This window comes from Pogoniulus pusillus, chromosome 5 (genome assembly GCF_015220805.1).
Source record: "Pogoniulus pusillus isolate bPogPus1 chromosome 5, bPogPus1.pri, whole genome shotgun sequence".
NCBI lineage: Eukaryota > Metazoa > Chordata > Aves > Piciformes > Lybiidae > Pogoniulus > Pogoniulus pusillus.
In genome coordinates, this window is record NC_087268.1 from 1,163,288 (window position 1) to 1,182,149 (window position 18,862).

The 18,862-nt window shown below is 48.2% G+C and overlaps 1 protein-coding gene across 1 annotated transcript in view; it reads left to right on the plus strand.

Annotated features, from left to right (window-relative positions):
• LOC135175201 (ovostatin-like) overlaps window positions 1-17,895 on the plus strand; it is a 40,036-nt gene extending 22,141 nt beyond the window's left edge. The window contains exons 23-37 of the mRNA XM_064142998.1: window positions 563-614; window positions 1,377-1,460; window positions 2,713-2,889; window positions 3,919-4,000; window positions 5,971-6,127; window positions 6,558-6,632; window positions 7,720-7,885; window positions 8,987-9,207; window positions 9,682-9,897; window positions 10,792-10,916; window positions 11,251-11,341; window positions 12,481-12,549; window positions 13,032-13,137; window positions 13,439-13,512; window positions 17,682-17,895. Of these exons, the coding sequence (XP_063999068.1) occupies window positions 563-614; window positions 1,377-1,460; window positions 2,713-2,889; window positions 3,919-4,000; window positions 5,971-6,127; window positions 6,558-6,632; window positions 7,720-7,885; window positions 8,987-9,207; window positions 9,682-9,897; window positions 10,792-10,916; window positions 11,251-11,341; window positions 12,481-12,549; window positions 13,032-13,137; window positions 13,439-13,500 (1,683 nt within the window). The 3' untranslated portion in view covers window positions 13,501-13,512; window positions 17,682-17,895. The remainder of the gene's footprint in view (window positions 1-562; window positions 615-1,376; window positions 1,461-2,712; window positions 2,890-3,918; window positions 4,001-5,970; window positions 6,128-6,557; window positions 6,633-7,719; window positions 7,886-8,986; window positions 9,208-9,681; window positions 9,898-10,791; window positions 10,917-11,250; window positions 11,342-12,480; window positions 12,550-13,031; window positions 13,138-13,438; window positions 13,513-17,681) is intronic.
• The last annotated feature ends 967 nt before the right edge of the window (window positions 17,896-18,862 follow it).

Consider the following 18,862-nt stretch of genomic DNA (forward strand, 5'->3'; position numbering starts at 1 on the left):
GGTTGGGCTCTGCTGCCAGGCACCCAGCAACAGAACAAGGGGACACAGTCTCAAGGTGTGCCAGGGGAGGTCTAGGCTGGATGTTAGGAGGAAGTTGTTGTCAGAGAGAGTGATTGGCATTGGAATGGGCTGCCCAGGGAGGTGGTGGAGTCTCGCCGTCCCTGGAGGTGTTGCAGCCAAGCCTGGCTGGGGCACTTAGTGCCATGGTCTGGTTGATTGGGCAGGGCTGGGTGCTAGGTTGGACTGGCTGAGCTTGGAGGTCTCTTCCAACCTGCTTGAGTCTATGATTCTGTGATAAGTCCTCTCTTATCCGATGTCTTCTTCCATGAGGATTAGTGGGGGTAGGTACGTGCATGTCTCCCTCACAGAGAGGAGAAACTGGAAATAAGGGACTCCAGCTGAGGGAAAGTCTTTCTAAGTATGAACCTGCAAACTGTTGCTTCAGTCCAGCTATCTAATGATGCAGGAGGATGGGGCAAGGGGTGGCTCTCTTGTCACTGCTTTTTTTCTGCATCGTTTTTCTCACCCGCTGCTTGTGTCTCTTCTTCCCATCACCTTGCAGCCTGAAGGCATCAGAAGGGAAAAGACTCAAACCTTCCTAATCTGTACAAAAGGTAAGGCTCTTATGTACTTGTGTCTTTTGACTTGAAAGGGAGGTTGGAGTTGGCACTTTTTTCTCTGTTGGTCGTTGCTGCTGTCCCTCCTCTTTCCCTGGTACTGCCCAAATAGCAGGTGGTGTGAATGCTGATGTTCAGCTCCTCCTTAGGAAATTCCTGTGAGGTCCCATGCATGTCTCTTAGGCAGCACCTAAGCTATCCAATGGAGGTGACCTTTCTATGGCAAACCTCTCCTGCAGTTTGTACACTCATGTTGACCTTTGTCCTTCATTGCGAGGAGAGCTACAGCCTCCAGCTTTCCACTTCTAGTGGGAATGGAAAACAGAATGCAGCAGTCCCTTCCACACCATCTCAGTGCTGACAAGAAAGAGTTTCCAGGGTTTCCTGGAAGCTCTGCCTAAACAAGATACAAAAGCAACCCTGACCCTCACCTACCAGCTCCCCCCACATCACAGAACCACAGAATACTTTTGGTTGGAAAAGACATTGAAGATCATTGAGTCCAACCACCAACCATGGACATTAAGCCATGTTCCAAGTATGATGCCTTACAGATGCTACAGCCTTGCCCTGTTCACCGTGGGCTGTTTCTTACAAGTTTGGTTTTGCTGTGCCTCCTTCTCTCCTGATGCTCAGAGTGACAGGTGTGAGCCTCTAGCTATTGCCATCTCTTGTGCGGTTTTCCTTGTGCAGTTTCCGCTGCTGTTTCTCTCTTCCTACACAAATAACCACACCAGACTTAATACTTTTTCTACACAGATGATGCAGTCGTTCAAGATATTGCTCTAGATCTACCTACAAATGTGGTGGAAGGGTCAGCCAAGGCTTCCTTTTCTGTTGTTGGTAAGTATATAATTAGTAACTGCCTGGGTCCAGAGGAGAGAGGTTAAAAATGTCTCCATCCAGAGGAGAGAGATTTGTCCTTATACATTCCCATGCTGTGGAATTAAGGCACAAGTGGGGCCAAATATCAAAAGTGAGGCTACTCATTAAAGGATAAAGGAATGGAACAGAGAGAAGGAGAGAGAGAGGGAAAAACTGATGGAAAGGGATTATATTACCACACCCCATACTCCCCCAGGATGCTTTCTTTGGCTGGAGATGTGAGGAAGACTGCTGCTGCTTTGGCTTGGAAGAGCTGTTCCTGGGTTCATCCCTGTATTACCATCAGCCAGAGGAGGGGAGAGAGAGACTCCAAAGCCCAAGTCCCTTTCAGTTTGGGTTGCCCTGGGATGTTTCCAGCAAGAGATGTCTTCAGTAGAGCTCTTCCTCTTCTTCAGGAGTTGTTTTCTTCTTGGTTGTTGGTGGTGGTAGAGAGAGGGTTCCTGGGCTGTTTTCAGCCTGGATGTCCATGGTGATGTTTCCTCTCACACACTCAATCTAGTACAGGCCCAGTGTCTTTTATTCAGTATTTCACAGCTCCTCCTGGCCCCTCAGTCACATTAATGCCCAAGTGACTACCAGGTGTGCTGTTAGTGGGCAGAGCTGACCCATCAGGTCATTTACAACAATTGCTGCACATTCCTTGTGCCTGCCAGGATCTGGCAGTGGGCTTTTGCCCCTCGCCCCTCTGCCTCCTCACTTGGATACACATCCCTGGGCAAACCACCTGAGCAGCTGTTGTCTGGGGGAGCAAAGGTGATTCTTATCTCTGTTGATTTACGTGTGCAAGAGAGACAAGATTTAGTCTCCCCCAATAACACATAAGAAGAAAATAAATAAACTCATAAATGAGTTTTTTCAGGATTCAAGATGTGAGTTTCCTCTCTTTGCATGCAAAATTTCTGAGCAAGGAAGCAGGTTCTCATCTTGTCCACCAATGCTCTTTGCTGTGTCAGAGGAATGAAGCTTAAATATTGGTCACATTCTTCTTTGCTTTTCTGGTGTGGGCAATTTAAGGAAGGAGAGATATGGAAGGGGTTTCTTTATTGGGTGCACAGCAGAACAGAACAAATCACTCACCACTGAGAGGTTCATGCCTGGGGGAAAGGCTTGCAACCCCAGCTAGACTTGCCATCAATCTACCTACAAAGCAGAAGTTACTGTTTAGTGTCCATGATTTGTGCTAATCCATCTGGCATCTCCTCTTCCTCAGGTGACATCATGGGCACTGCCATGCAGAACGTGCACCAGCTCCTCCAGATGCCATTTGGCTGTGGGGAACAGAACATGGTCCTCTTTTCACCCAACATCTATGTCCTGGACTATCTGAACAAGACAAGGCAGCTGAGTGAGGAGGTCCAATCCAAGGCCATTGGATACTTAGTGAGCGGTGAGAGTGCTGTGTTCCTGTGCCTCCCTTACGATACATGCTGACCCCTTTGGGGTGCAGAGAGCAGAGAAGCAGCAGCATGGTTGTCTCCCAGACCTGTCTGAGTTAGATAATGGTTGGAGTCAATGATCTTACAGGTCTTTGTGAGCCAAAATGGTTCTATGGGTCTGTGTCTGTATATCCTAACCCAGCCAGTTTAGCTGGAGCACAGAGCTGATGCAGCTCTGCTTATTCTGTGAAATGGTGTTTCTGCAGGACAAGATGTTCCATGCTTCCATCTTAGCTACATTCAGGGATCTCACAGGATCACAGAATTCCTTAGATTGGAAAGGCCATTCAAGCTCCTCGACTCCATTCATTAGTTTCACACTGACAAGTCCTTGACTAACCCAAATCCCTCAGCACAACATCTCATCACTATGAAATGCTGTGCTTCGAAAGGACCACCAGGATCAGCCAGTCCAACCTGCATCCCAGCATCCTTCAGCACCAGACCATAGCCCCAAGCACCACATCCACTCTCCTCTTAAACACCTCCAGGGATGGTGACTCCACCACCTCCCTGGGCAGCCTGTGCCAGTGCCTGACCACCCACTCAGGAAAGAACTTCCTCCCAACAGCCAACCTAAACCTCCCCTGACACAACTTGAGGCCATTTCTTCTTGTCCTATCATTAGTAACTGGGGAGAAGAGACCAGCTCCAGCCTCACCACAACCTCCCTGTAGGTAGTTGTAGAGGGCAATAAGATACCCTCTCAGCCTCTTCTTCTCCAGACTGAACACCCCCAGCTCCCTCAGCCACTCCTCACAGGCCATGTGTGCCAGACCTCTCCCCAGCCTCATCACCCTTCTCTGCCCCTGCTCCAGCACCTCAGTGTCCCTCCTATACTGTGCTGACCAACACCTCCTGCTGCTTGGCAGATACCCATTGCCCTTCTACTCTATCCCAGTACAGTTTCAGCTAAATCTGATAACTAACAGAACAGAGTTTTACTTTTAGTGAACACTTCATCTTCCATGTTTTCGCAGGCTACCAGAAACAACTGTCATACAAACATCCTGATGGATCCTACAGCATCTTTGGCATCAGAGATAAAGAAGGGAACACCTGGTAAGTGACTGGGAGCAGAAATGGCTCATAGGTTAATTTGCATTGAATTCATATGATGCAAGTAAGAGTCACCCTTAGTAGCTAAATCAAATGTACAGAGCTGTCTAGGGCTGAGACTCTCTGAGTATGGGGAGAAACAGCTCTCCACCCCCTGTCAGGTGGGATGTGGACAGAGAAACTAACCTCTGCACTTTCTGACTTGCACTCCTGCTGGTGACATGAAATCAAACGTACTGCACTACTCTGTAGCCAGAATCAGCCATGAAGCATGCTTTGCTGTCCTTCACACGTTCCATGCAACTTCCCTCTCCCAGAGGAGCACATGAAGAGAAAGCAAGCCATCAGGCTGGCTGTTAACTCCTCATCTTATCACGGAATCACTGAATGGTAGGAGCTGAAAGAGATCTCTGGAGACAATCTAGACCAATCCCCCTGCTACAGCTGGGGCACCTCGAACAAATCACACAGGAGCACATCCAGATAAGAAGCAGAGAAGGCGACTCCACAGTCTCTCTGGGCAGCCTGCTCCAGTGCTCTGCCACCTTCAAAGGGAAGAACTTTTCCCTTATGTTTACGTGGAGCCTCCCGTGTTCCAGATTGTGTCTGTTGCCCTTTGTCCTGTCACTGGACACCACTGGGAAGACTTCAGTTCTATCCTCCTTACACTTGCCCTTTAGATATTCATAAGCATCAATGAGCTGCCCCCTTAATCTCCTGTTCTGCAGGCTAAAAAGCACCAGGTCTCTCAGCCTTTCCTGGTGAGGTGGATGTTCCAATCCCCTCATCATCTTAGGGGCTCTCTACTTGGACTCTCTCCGATACTTTCTCAGCCTTCTTGAACTGGGTAGAGGCAGAGGAAAACTTCCCTTGACTTGCTGGCCCATTTGTTGATTATTAAAAATTAATCAGGCAGAAATGTGATAAAAAAATGTATTCACTGTTTATTACAGAATTCCTTAGATTGGAAAAGCCCTTTGAGTTCCTCAAGTCCAGTCATGAGTTTCACACTGACAAGTCCTTGACCAAACCAAACCCCTCAGCACAACATCTCATCACTGTGAATATGCTTGGAAAGGATCACCAGGGTCAGCCAGTCCAACCTGCATCTCAGTGCTTGACCACCTGCTCAGGAAAGAACTTCCTCCCAACAGCCAACCTCAGCCTCCCCTGACACAACTTGAGGCCATTTCCTCTTGTCCTATCATTAGTAACTGGGGAGAAGAGACCAGCTCCAGCCTCACCACAACCTCCCTGTAGGTAGTTGTAGAGGGCAATAAGGTCCCCTCTCAGCCTCCTCTTCTCCAGACTGAACACCCCCAGCTCCCTCAGCCGCTCCTCACAGGCCATGTGTGCCAGACCTCTCCCCAGCCTTCTCGCCCTTCTCTGCCCCTGCTAGTTTGAAGCAAGCTAGAATGCTCCAGCACCTCAGTGTCCCTCCTGTACTGTGCTGACCAAAACTGGGCACAGGACTCGAGGTGTGGGCTCAGGAGTGCTGAGTACAGGGACATGAGCACCTCCCTCCTCCTGCTGCTTGCACCATTTCTGGTACAGGCCAGGATGCTGTTGGCCTTCTTGGCCACCTGAGCACACTGCTGGCCACCAACACCCCCAGGTCCTTTTCTGCCAGGCTGCTCTCCCACCAAAGTCAACCCTCCCAGCAAAAGTTATTTATGTTTTTTATTTACAGGCTCAAGCTCCTTCTCTGGAGCTTTCCAGGCCTGTCTGGATGTGTTCCTCTGTGCTCTGTGTTAGATAGGATTGTCCTGCTCTGGCAGGGGGTTGGACTGGATGCTCTCCTTGGGTCCCTTCCAACCCCTAACAACCTGTGAGCCTGTGGTCCTGTGGCATTGCTCCTCCCACATGCAGGGCTCTACACTTGCCCTGATGCTATGCATAAGATGAATTGGAGAGCTGACCTTTTCTGTTCCTCTTTACAATGCTCATCTCACAGCTTCGTCTCTCCTCTGCAGGCTCACAGCCTTTGTGTACAAGTCATTTGCACAAGCGAGTCGCTTCATCTACATTGATGACAACGTCCAGGCTCAAACCCTGACGTGGCTAGCAAGCAAACAGAAGCCAGATGGCTGCTTCCGAAGTGTTGGGACACTCATCAACAATGCCTTGAAGGTGATAGAGAATTACTTCTTGCTCCAGTTTATGCTCTGTTCATTAAGAACATGTTCTGCCACTACTGTAAAAACCTATGCTGTACTCCAAATGTCTGTCTGCTGCCAAGGGCTAACACTCCTCACCCTAAAGTGACTACTTTGAGCTCAGTTAGCATCCCCACACTACACTTTACATCTTTCTAGCACCTCAGCTGGGTCTTACAGGACTGCAATTTTGTGAGAGTGATTCTTTTGGGTTTTTTTTGTTTGGTTTGGTTTTTGAGGTGGCAGCAGAGGACTTCTCTTGATTTAGGGAGATATTTAAGAGCTGTGTGTATGATCTCCTTCCTGTTGGACTGCTTCCATAACTGGCCCCACACTCTGCCAGCTGGGATATGATGTAGACTCAGGGCATTTACTGCTTATTCTTTTCTCCACATCCTTTTCAGGGAGGAGTGGATGATGAGCTGTCGCTTTCTGCCTACATCACCATTGCCATGCTAGAAGCTCAGCATTCCAGCTCGGTAAGGAGACCTTCAGCAGCTGGCATTCACCTGGAATGGATCACTGGTTGTCAGGGGAAAGTATAGGCTGGGTGTTAGGAGGAAGTTGTTGGCAGAGAGAGTGATTGGCATTGGAATGGGCTGCCCAGGGAGGTGGTGGAGGCACCGTCCCTGGAGGTCTTCAAGCAAAGCCTGGATGAGGCACTTAGTGTCATGGTCTGCTTGAGTGGATAGGGCTGGGTGCTAGGTTGGGCTGGATGATCTTGGAGGTCTCTTCCAACCTGGTTGATTCCATGATTTATGGAGGGCAACCAGGTTTGTCAGGCAGGATTTGCCTTTGGTGCAGCCAATCACCTCTTCACTATTCTCCTGTCTCAGTAGTGCCTCCAGGAGGATCTGCTCCATGTCCTTACTGTGCACAGAGGTGAGCCTGCCTGGCCTGGCTTCCTATCAAAAATAACAACTAAAAAAAGGACAAACTTGGCAGATAGTAACCCACACATTTTGGATTAGTCTTAAACATGAGAGGTTGGACTGGATGATTTTGGAGGTCCCTTCCAACCTGGTTGATTCTATGATTCTACATTGAGACAGTAAATTCTTGCAAGTGAATTCATGAAGTCTACAAATGGTAGTTAAAGCTTCACTGGAAAAGCAATGGTCCATCGGGGGGGAAAGCAATCTATCATTTTAGGACAGTGGCTGTCCAAAGGAGACTAGAGAGGAGATGCAGTATATGTGAAAAACTTAACATGTGAGTTTCTCTACCTCCACCTTGTGGTATCCTTTCTGAAGACCTTTCTGGTTAGTGCATTAGCAAGGACACAGAGAAGATTTTTCAGTTGGTATAAACCTAGCACAGCTTCCACAGGGTTGAATTAAAATCACAGCAGGGTCACTGAAGACAGAGACTGCTGGTTGGGATTTGTTTAAGGCGATAGACTCTTGACTGCAGAAGAGAAGTCTCATTCTTATCGCTGGGATAGTGACAGGGTGAAGAATTGGTTTGAAAAACATAAATGCTCATTCAGGTGAAGACTAATTCTATCCTGAATTATGCCCACGTGGTTTTGGTTTGCTTGCTTGTTCACTTGCTTGTCTGTCTAAGTACCCTATAGTCCGAAATGCCATTTTTTGCCTGGAAACTGCATCTGAGAAGAATATCAGCAGCACCTACACTCGGGCACTCATGGCCTATGCTTTCTGCTTGGCTGGCAAGGCAGAGAAATGTGAAGCGTTCCTTAGAGAGCTACAGAAATCAGCAAAGGAAGTTGGTGAGTTTCAACCATTTGGGGAGTTTGAGACGTGGGAAGAGGGATCAGAAGTTACTGACCTTAAACTCAACACTGCTCAGGCCACACCTTGAGTGCTGTGTCCAGGTCTGGGCCCCTCAATTCAAGAGAGATGTTGCAGTACTGGAAGGTGTCCACAGGAGGGCGCCAAAGCTGTGAGGGGCCTGGAGCACAGCCCTGTGAGGAGAGGCTGAGGGAGCTGGGGGTGTGCAGCCTGCAGCAGAGGAGGCTCAGGGCAGAGCTCATTGCTGTCTGCAGCTGCCTGCAGGGAGGCTGTGGCCAGATGGAGTTGGGCTCTGCTGCCAGGCACCCAGCAACAGAAGAAGGGGACACAGTCTCAAGGTGTGCCAGGGCAGGTCTAGGCTGGATGTTAGGAGGAAGTTGTTGGCAGAGAGAGTGATTGGCATTGGAATGGGCTGCTCAGGGAGGTGGTGGAGTCTCGCCATCCCTGGAGGTGTTGAAGTAAAGCCTGGCTGAGGCACTTAGTGCCATGGTCTAGATGACTGGCTAGGGCTGGGTGCTAGGTTGGACTGGCTGATCTTGGAGGTCTCTTACAACCTGGTTGATTCTATGATTCTAACTGCTCTAACTATTGAGACCATAGGCATAAAAACCTCTGCCAAAAGAGGTTGTGATGAGGTGGGTGTTGATCTGTTTTCCCTAGTATCAAGTGGTATCACAAGAGAGAACAGCCTCAAAATGCAGCAGGAAATGTTTAAAGTGAGTATTGGAAAAAATGTCTTTACTGAAAGGGTGGTTAAGAATTGGACCAGACTGGCCAGGGAGGTGGTAGTGTCACCCTCTCTGGAGGGGTTTACACATTTTTTTGACGTGGCACTTTGGGACATGGTTTAATGGCCATGGTGGCATCAGGTCACCAACTGGACTTGATGGTCTTAAAGGGCTTTTGCAACAGAAGAAATCCTGAGATTCTGTGAAACAGTCTCTGGAGTTAATTTACAGCACATCTGTCGCTCTGGGAAGAGTGCCTGTGAGAACAAGGCCAGGACACAACTCTGAGGCAGCAGAGAGAAGTGACACCTCAATCCCATTTTAACTGCTTATTACTCTCTGTTTATTTAGATGGTTCACAGCACTGGGAGCAGGAGGAGAGGTCTCTCTCAGAAAAATCTCCCTCCTTCCTTGACCATGCCCCATCAGCTGAAGTTGAGATCACCAGCTACATGCTGCTGGCATTGCTCTGCAAACCCAACTGGAATCAAGACGATCTTACAAAGGCCTCAGGGATTGTGCAGTGGATCATCAGGCAGCAGAATCCCTATGGAGGTTTCTCTTCCACTCAGGTGACAAAAATCACTTCCACTCCCCAGCCAGTCCTAGGAGTTGGAAGAACCTGAAGGTCTCAAATACACAGAGATCAAAATATGTTTCCCCCTCTTATTTGTAACTGTGGAGAGGTTAAAGCCATACCAGAGTAATTTGGCTAGCAACAAACACAGATAATTGCCATGGGGATAAGCCCAGTGAACACTGAGTCCCAGCTGTAGTATGGTCAAGAAGTGCTCTGCAGTTCCCAGGAAAACCTGCTTCACCAGCATGAAAAACTCTAGTAGTGTGCTCCAGAGCTCAGATTTTAGGTTCTGAGACCTTCATACAAGTAGAGAGATTCCTTCCAACCTAAACCATACATGCCAGAATGAAATGGCTCCTTGGATGTGGAAACCCTGGAATTGCACACACAAATTCAGCTGTTCTTTACTTAGGATGAGTATCAGTCACACTTGGCTACCTGTATTTTATTCTTCCTCTTCCTTCAGGATACAGTCATTGCTCTTCAGGCCCTTGCTGCTTATGGAGAGGCCACATACACTTCTGGGGCACAAAATGTAGTCAAGGTCACTTCCAAAAGACCTTTTGAGAAGGTATTTACTGTCAACAGTACAAACAGGCTCCTGCTGCAACAGACTTCCCTTCCCGAGGTCCCTGGGAAATACAGCCTGACAGTGAATGGCAGTGGATGTGTGCTTGCGCAAGTAAGGCTCTGCTCTCCTCTTCACTGTGTCCCACACTCTGCAGACAATACAGCCATGGCTTTGATGATTCTCCATGGGGCTTCCCTTTATTTCCCCTAGTTATTTGAGCTAAACTGGCATTGTTTAGGCTGTTGAAGAGGAGCCTGAGGGGAGACTTTCCTCACTGCCTGCTCCCTTAAAAGAGGTGGGGGTTGGTCTCTCCTCCCTAGTAGGAAGTGAGGAATGGCCTTAGGGGGCACTAGAGGAGGGGGTTAAGTTGGATATTAGAAGAATAGATGATGTTAGGAGGAAGTTGTTGTCAGAGAGAGTGATTGGCATTGGAATGGGCTGCCCAGGGAGGTGGTGGAGTCGCTGTCCCTGGAGGTGTTGAAGCAAAGCCTGGCTGAGGCACTTAGTGCCGTGGTCTGGTTGACTGGATAGGGCTGGGTGCTAGGTTGGACTGGATGAGCTTGGAGGTCTCTTCCAACCTGGTTGATTCTGTGATTCTCTGATTCTATGGTTTAGCACCAGACTTGGTAGAGTTAGAGAATGCTTAGACTCAGTGATCTTAAAGGACTTTTCCAGCTGCATCATTCCCACAATTCCATGATTCTATTAGAACACATTTCCCCCATCCCACATTCTGACTCCTGCAGAGTCGCATTTTGGGTAAGAGTCTTTGCTGATTAGCAGCTGGTTTCTCTCTGGGAGGCGACTCCTGGTGCAAGCATCTTCATTGCCAAGGAGCAGAAGTCTGCCACGTCCGTCTGTGATGTCAGCAAGGATCTTTCACACAAAACCGAGGGCAGCATTGCCAGGAAACTTCTCCAAGTTTGATACTCGTGTTTTTTTGGGAATGCAAGTAAATCTTCTTGCCAAAAGCATGGGTTATTGGTTGGTTGTTTTCTCTTTCAGACAGCACTAAGGTACAACATTCACCTTCTAGAGGGGAGCTTTGGGTTTCTGCTCTCAGTGCAGACATCAGATGCTGCATGCCCACTGGATCGACCAGCAAAGTTTGACATTGTCCTCATCAGCAGGTAATGTGCAATCCACAAACCAGGTGCCCAGATGGCAAGAGATGCAGAGAGCAGTTCTGCTTACAAAGTAAAGAAACAGGAGCTGGTAAATGTGCTGATTGTATCAGCCTGTAAAACACAGTACCTGTAAAGCCCTCGTGCCAGTAACTGATGGTGGCAGCACATCTTTGGTCTCTTCATGCTAGGGGCCACACCAGCGCCTCCCATCTGAGCCAAGCAGCAGGTGCATGTGGTACATGCCAACCTTCTCATGTGGCATTAGGAGGCCAGGAGCAGAGAGCTGAGGTTTGCTTCCCCAGACGTGGCCCAGACTGACAAGGGCCTCTTGTTTCAGTTACACAGGGAAGCACAGAAGCTCCAACATGGTCATTATTGACGTGAAGATGATTTCTGGCTTTGTTCCTGTTAAGTCTTCCTTGGATAAGGTAAGGAGCAAGGTGAACCGAGTCACTCCAGGGACAGAGAAGACTTGCCATGATGAAAACAGAGGGCTGGTTAAGAATCATTCACCCACAAACCTGTGAGGTGTCTGCATGACTGCACTGGCTTCATTACTGGGTGGAGGGAATCCTCTACAGGTTGCTCTGAGCACACAGACTTTCACACTTTAGGAAGCATCCCAGATAGAGCCTGCCCAGCTGACAGCTGCATCTGGAAGCTGGCACTGCCCAGGCAGGGAAAGGGTGGCAAATCTGCCACTCTAGTTCTGAAAACTATCTGGCACTGGAGCCAGCCAATACTCCTCAATTGAGCTGCATTGCATCCCTGCTTCACAGGGACTATGAAGTGCTCATACTTCCTGCAAAGTCAAGTGGCAGCTTTTGCTCAGTCCACCACAACATTAGTGTGACCAGGACGACCATGGTGGGGATTGTCCTCCTGTACTCAGCACGGATGGTTAGGCCACATCTTGAGCACTGGGTTCTGTTTTAGAGCTCTCACTAAAAAAAGACATTGAGGTGCTGGAGTATATCCAGAGAAAGTCAATGAAGGTGGTGAAGAGACTGGAGAACAGATCTTGCAAGGAGCAGCTGAGGGAACTGAGATTATTTAGTCTGGAGAAAAGAAGGCTGAGGAGAGACCTTCCTGCTCTCTGCAATTCCCAGAAAGGGGCTTGTAGTGAGGTGGATGTTGGTCTCTACTACCTAGTAGTAGTTGATAGGACAAGAGGAAATGGCTTCAAGTTGCACCAAGGAAGCTTTAGCTTGCCTATTAGAAGACAGTTCTTCACTGAAAGGTTTCTCAAAGACTGGCTGGAACAGGTTCCTCAGGGGCCTGGTTGAATCCCCATCCCTGGAGGTGTTTCAAAGCTGCAGAGATATGATGCTGACTGATGTGGTTTAGGACCAGGCTTGATAATGGTTGGACTCAATGGTCATAACATTCTTTTCCAGCCAGAGCAACTCTATGCCTCTATGACTTACACTCCTAAAATCACCTGCCAGTCCTTGGCACCTGGCTAGGAACAGGATGAATCCCACAGGCATTCAGTAGCAAGGTGTGAAGCAGCACCTGCTTTTTAAGGACTTACAAATACCTTTATCTTAATTTCCTTGTTTTAAAGCTTATTGATGATCATGAAGTGATGCAAGTAGAAACCAAGAAAAATCACCTTCTCCTTTATCTGGAAAATGTAAGTTCTCTTCACTCTCTACTTGCTTTTTCACTGAAGTTACAAACAGCTTGCACCTACATGTGGAGTGTGTACTCTCTGAAGTGCACTTACCGTGGTCCCTTCCTCATCCGTTTGCTTACTCCTGAACCATGCATGTACATCTTGTATGTAACATCCCAGCCTCCCAAACAACTTCAAACTGATGCCTTCCCTACTAGCAACTAGAAAGAATAAAATAAAATAAATAAGAAAAAGAATAAATAACAAAAATACTAAAAATTATATATACTTTATAATATAATACATAATATATAAGGTATTATATCATATATATTATATATGATATAGTCTGCATGTGTGGCATTAGTGGGATTTGCCATCCTGATCTGCTCCAGAGCACTGTACAAATATGTGATGTGACTTAATGTGATGTGATGTATGTGACTTAACATGATCCCTACCTGTGTGACTTACTGTGATCCCTGTCTCTCCACTCCCAGATCACACAGAAGAAAAGGAAAGAAATCACTTTCTCAGTGGAGCAGGACTTCATCGTGAGCCATCCCAAGTCAGCTGCTGTGCAGATCTATGATTACTATGAAACAGGTGGCTCTTGGACTTTAATCAGTGTGAAGTTTGGGAGAGGGACAGGGACTGGGACACTGGAAACACTAAGGGAGGCCTTGAACCAGGGTCTAGTGCCAGGACAGAGATGCACTTTGCTTTAGTGAGCTTGTTCTCACTCCCAGGGTGCCAAGTAGGTATGACTAGAAAGTTGCATGTGCCAGAACGAGGGAGATTTGAAGTATCTCTGGTTTAAGCTAGGTGTAAGATACACCCACCTGAAGAAAAAGGCACAAGAAGTGGACTGTAGGCTAACAGGAGCATTTCTTTCCATCTCCTGCAGAAGAGTATGCTGTTACTCACTACGTGTCACCTTGCAAAGAGGTTGTTGCACAAGTGGACTAATGACTGGAGAAGGTAAGTGAAAGTCAGAGTGAAAACCAAGCAGGTAAGAAGGTGAAATACAAAGCTGCATGAATAGAGGGGTTGGTAGGGCGAGTTGCACCGTAACTATCCTTGCAGAATCAGAGTATTCAGTCTCCACCAGGCTTCTCAGAGAGCAGCCAGGCACAGTGGCCAGATCCTGTCTCATGACACATGCTCAGCACATGTGAGCAGACCACACTGTTGTTCATGGGAAGAACTCGGCCTCTAGGATGAAAGCCTAAATTTGGAATGTCAGAGAGACTGGGAAATACCTTCAGAGTTTCCTCAAATCCATCAGCACTTGGAAATAATCTACCTACAGCTATCACAGACTGGGTTTGAAGTGACCTCTGATCATCTACTCCAGCTGCCCTGATAGAGCAGATTTGTCTAGATCAGGTTGCACAGGAGCACATCCCTGTGGGTTTGGAAAGTCTCCAGAGAAGACATCCTTGCAAGATTGCCCTCTGAAACCGACATTTCCTGGGCACAGGCCAGGTGCTTCACAGAACCCCCTTCCTGGATAGTTAATCCATTACCCGAGGGAAATACCTGAGGTGAGATGAATTGAAGTTTGCCCTCTGAAAGTCCAAGGTGTGGGTTTTGTTGTAGTGCCTCTCTATCTCCCTGCATATTGAAAACTCCACTATCTCGTGATCACTACACCCCAGGCAGCCTCCCACTGCCACATCTCCTACCAGCCCTTCTCTGTTGGAGAGCAGCAGGTCAAGCTGAGCTTGACCCCTAGTAGGCTCACTTAACAGCTGGGTCATGAAGCTGCCCTCCATGCACTCTAGAAATCTCCTGGACTGCCTCCTCTCTGCTGAATTAAGTTCCCAGCAGATATCTGGCAGGTTAAAGTCACCCACAAGGACAAGATCTGATGATCTTGAGACAGCCTCCAACTGTTTGTAAAATATCTCATCTGTTTCCTCCTCCTGGTTGGGTGATCTGTAACAGACTCCAACCAGGATGTCAGATTTGTTAGTCCTCCCTCTGATTTTAACCCACAAGCTCTCAACCCCTTTGTCCCTCACCTTTGGGAGTATCCTCAAGTAACCCCTGTGCCACCTAAAGGCTTTCACTTTTTTTGTGTGCAGAGGTTTTAAAGCTCACAGAGAGCCTTTGGAGCTACTGGCAAACAGCACAAGTAGCTTATCAACAACATGTTTTTGTTTTTCTCTTAAATGAATGTTTTTCTCCCCAGCTTTCACGCATCTGAATAACTCTAGCAAAAAGTTACTTGAACTGGGAAAGGACAAAATTCAATCTATAAAATCATGGGAAAAAATATTTTTAATAAAATCAACAAAACTCTTCCTCTGAAATCGAATTGATCATTTAGAGTAAGTGGATATTGACATCACTGGCAAAGTTCAGTTACTGAAATTTAAAAATACTACGAAAACAAGACAGAACTTTAGCCATGCTGACACAAAACTCAAATTTCATTGACACTCTTTTGATTTACCTTGTCAGGGTTTCTCAGACAATTCCTCCATGCTCAGCCAAGGCTCCTCAAAACGTTTCACAGATCTTATTCCTGTCATTTTTACAGTTTTACAAGTGAGCAGAAAGAAGCATCTCAGCAGAAAGGAGCTCAGCCTAAGTAAGGATATTCAGCCAGCACCCATGAGTGAAGTTAGAGCAAGCATTGTGTATGAACCCTAGCAAACCGGGGGGCCACCAGGCCCCCCGGCCTTTAGATCACCTCCACCATTCACCCAGTGCACACCACAAGGACTCACCAGTGATGATGGGAGGAGGATCCCTCTGCCCAGTTGGGCACAGCTTGGAGCTTCAGCCTCTCCTGAGGCCATTTAAATAGGGGAGTGAGCAGAGAGCAAAGTGGTCACACCTGGGGTGGGAGGAGACTCTGACAGAACCCAGGTGCTCTGCGTTTGGGGGGAAAAGGATGCCAGTGCAACCATAATTAGCAGAAAGACTGTCTGAGAACAGACAAAATCTGAGGTTTGACATCATGAGGAGGGGAATATCTTGTTTTAATATCAAGATTCTTAGTTTCTGACTCTGCCTGCCCTACAGGCAGTTGATTGCTACAACACAAACCTGCAAATCAGGAGATATGGCAGCTCTAGGCATTCTTCAATTCGATGGTCCTACAGAATCAGAGGCAGTAGGCATTTGTGTATGTATGGCAAAGCTAGAAACTGTATTGCAGCATTTCAATGTGAGTGATGTTAGATTACATGGATCTGTCGCTGCTTTAAATACATTTGATAACGTTGCATGTATTGCTTGTTAGTTGTAATTAACAGTAAAATCCCTTATCAGTAATGTGTTATTATCAGTTACTAGGATTCTGTGGTGATTGGATTCATTAGCAATCTGGAATTCAATACATTTCATTTAGATTGATTGTTCTTTCTTCTGTTCCTAGACACAGAAATCAACAAACTGATTCTCAAGTGTATTAGTAACTACCAAACATGAAACATTAGCTGGCTGTGAGACTTCTAGTGGTTGTCACCCCACCCTTTTAGTTTGTTTTTATAGAGAAAATACAAAGGCCTCTTGTTTTATGTGTTATGTGTTAGAACACTATCGTGTGCAAAACTGAATATAACAGCAGGGATTAAAATACATGTAGATGTTTTTTTTCTTCCAAGTCTGTTCTGAGATTGAGCATTATCTACTGACACTTGAATTGACTGACACTTCTTTAGCCTAGGTAAAGTAGCAGTGGAAAAAGATCCAACCATCTGGAGTACCAGACTTCAGCAAGGCCTTTGACACTGTCCCCCACAGCAAACTGCTGGCTAAGCTGTCAGCCCATGGCTTGGATGGTAACACTCTGTGCTGGGTTAGGAACTGGCTGGAGGGCCAGACCCAGAGAGTGGTGGTGAATGGTGCCACATCCAGCTGGCAGCTGTCACTAGTGGTGTCCCTCAGGGATCAGTGCTGGGCCCCATCCTCTTTAACATCTTCGTAGATGATCTGGATGAGGGCATGGAGTCAGTCATCAACAAGTTTGCAGATGACACCAAGCTGGGGGCAGATGTGACTGAGTTGGAGGGCAGAAGGGCTCTGCAGCAGGACCTTGACTGCCTGGACAGATGGGCAGAGTCCAAGGGGATGGCTTCAATAGCTCCAAATGCAGGGTGCTGCACTTTGGCCACAGCAACCCCATGCAGAGATACAGGCTGGGGTCGGAGTGGCTGGAGAGCAGCCTGACAGAGAGGGATCTGAGGGTGCTGATTGATACCCACCTGAACAGGAGCCAGCAGTGTGCCCAGGTGGCCAAGAGAGCCAGTGGCATCCTGGCCTGCATCAGGAATGGTGTGGCCAGCAGGAGCAGGGAGGTCATTCTGCCCCTGTACTCTGCACTGGTTAGACCTCACCTTGAGTACTGTGTTCAGTTCTGGGCCCCCCAGTTTAGGAGGGACATTGAGATGCTTGAGCGTGTCCAGAGAAGGGCAACGAGGCTGGGGAGAGGCCTTGAGCACAGCCCTATGAGGAGAGGCTGAGGGAGCTGGGATTGGTTAGCCTGGAGAAGAGGAGGCTCAGGGCAGACCTTATTGCTGTCTACAACAGGGAGGTTGTGGCCAGGAGGAGGTTGCTCTCTTCTCTCAGGTGGCCAGCACCAGAACAAGAGGACACAGCCTCAGGCTGCACCAGGGGAAATTTAGGCTTGAGGTGAGGAGAAAGTTCTTCACTGAGAGAGTCATTGGACACTGGAATGGGCTGCCCGGGGAGGTGGTGGAGTCGCCATCCCTGGAGCTGTTCAAGGCAGGATTGGACTTGGCACTTGGTGCCATGGTCTAGGCTTGAGCTCTGTGGTAAAGGGTTGGACTTGATGATCTGTGAGGTCTCTTCCAACCTTGATGATACTGTGGTACTGTGAATCACAGGGGTGAAGTGTGGAGTGGCCAGTGGGTGATGCTGCCTTGCTGCTGGGGAGGCCCAGGTCTGTGCACTGCTCCCCGCAGCAGCTATGCCATGCCAGCTGCTATCTGCTGAGCAGTTCTGGAGCAGCATGGGCACAGCTTGCACACGAGTTGCTGTCAGACCTTGTTCCAACTTTTATCTGTTTTACATGGAGGACGTTGAATACCCTGTACCCTGATACTATATTTTATATCCTGCAGCTGTTGGCTTGGTCTCACTGAAGTTATTGTCTTTTGGTATTTCTCCTGCAGGACCATCATAAATGGTAAAGAAGTGATGGAGCAACTTATGTTCTTCTGTCATGAAGTCCTGGAAAGGGTCATTATATCTGACTGATCACAGTGAGAGTCTGTGACACTGTTTGAGCTGGTGTCTGATTCTCTGTTTCCTTTCATGGCACATCTCACCAGATCTGTGTCATAATCACTTTATACATAATCACATAATACTTTTCCATCAATAAACCTCCCTCTTACATTGGACATTGTCTTTTTACTCAGTGTCACAGAACAGACATTTTAATGACTGTCACTAAGGTGAGAGGGAGTGTTGATGTACATAGAATCAGAGAATCAACCAGGTTGGAAGAGACCTGGGCTGTGCTCCGGGCCCCTCACAGCTTTGGCGCCCTCCTGTGGACACCTTCCAGTACTGCAACATCTCTCTTGAACTGAGGAGCCCAGAACTGGACACAGCACTCAAGCTGTGGCCTGACCACCGTGTCCTGCTGGCCACACTGCTCCTGAGCCAGCCCAGGATGCCATTGGCTCTCTTGGCCACCTGGGCACACTGCTGCCTCATCTTCAGCTACTCTCTCCCAGCACCCCCAGCTCCCTCTCTGCCTGGCCGCTCTCAGCCACTCTGTCCCCAGCCTGTAGTGCTGCTTGGGGTTGTTGTGGCCAAAGTGCAGAACCCTGCACTTGGCCCTGTTCAGTCTCATCCCCTTGGCCTCTGCCCACCCATCCAGCCTGGCCAGGTTCCTCTGCAGGGCTCTCCTACCCTCCACCAGCTCCACACCTGTTCCTAGCTTGGTGTCATCTGCAAACTCACTGATGCTGGACTCAATCCCCTGCTCTAGATCATCAGTAAAGATATAGAAGAGGACTGTGCCCAGCACTGATCCCTGGGGCACACCACTAGTGCCAGCTGCCAATTGGCTGTGGCACCATTCACCACCACTCTCTGAGCCCATCCTTCCAGCCAGTTCTTGACCCATATCAGAGTGAATCTGTCCAAGGCAGGAGCTGCCAGCTGTGCCAGGAGCTTGTTGTGGCAGATGGTGTCAGAGGCTTTGCTGCAGTCCAGGTAGACTCCATCCACAGCTTGCTCCACATTCATCAGGTGGGTAACCTGGTCATAAAAGGAGATCAGGTTGGTGAGACAGGACCTGCCCTTCCTAAACCCATGCTGGCTGGGCCTGATCCCTTGGCCA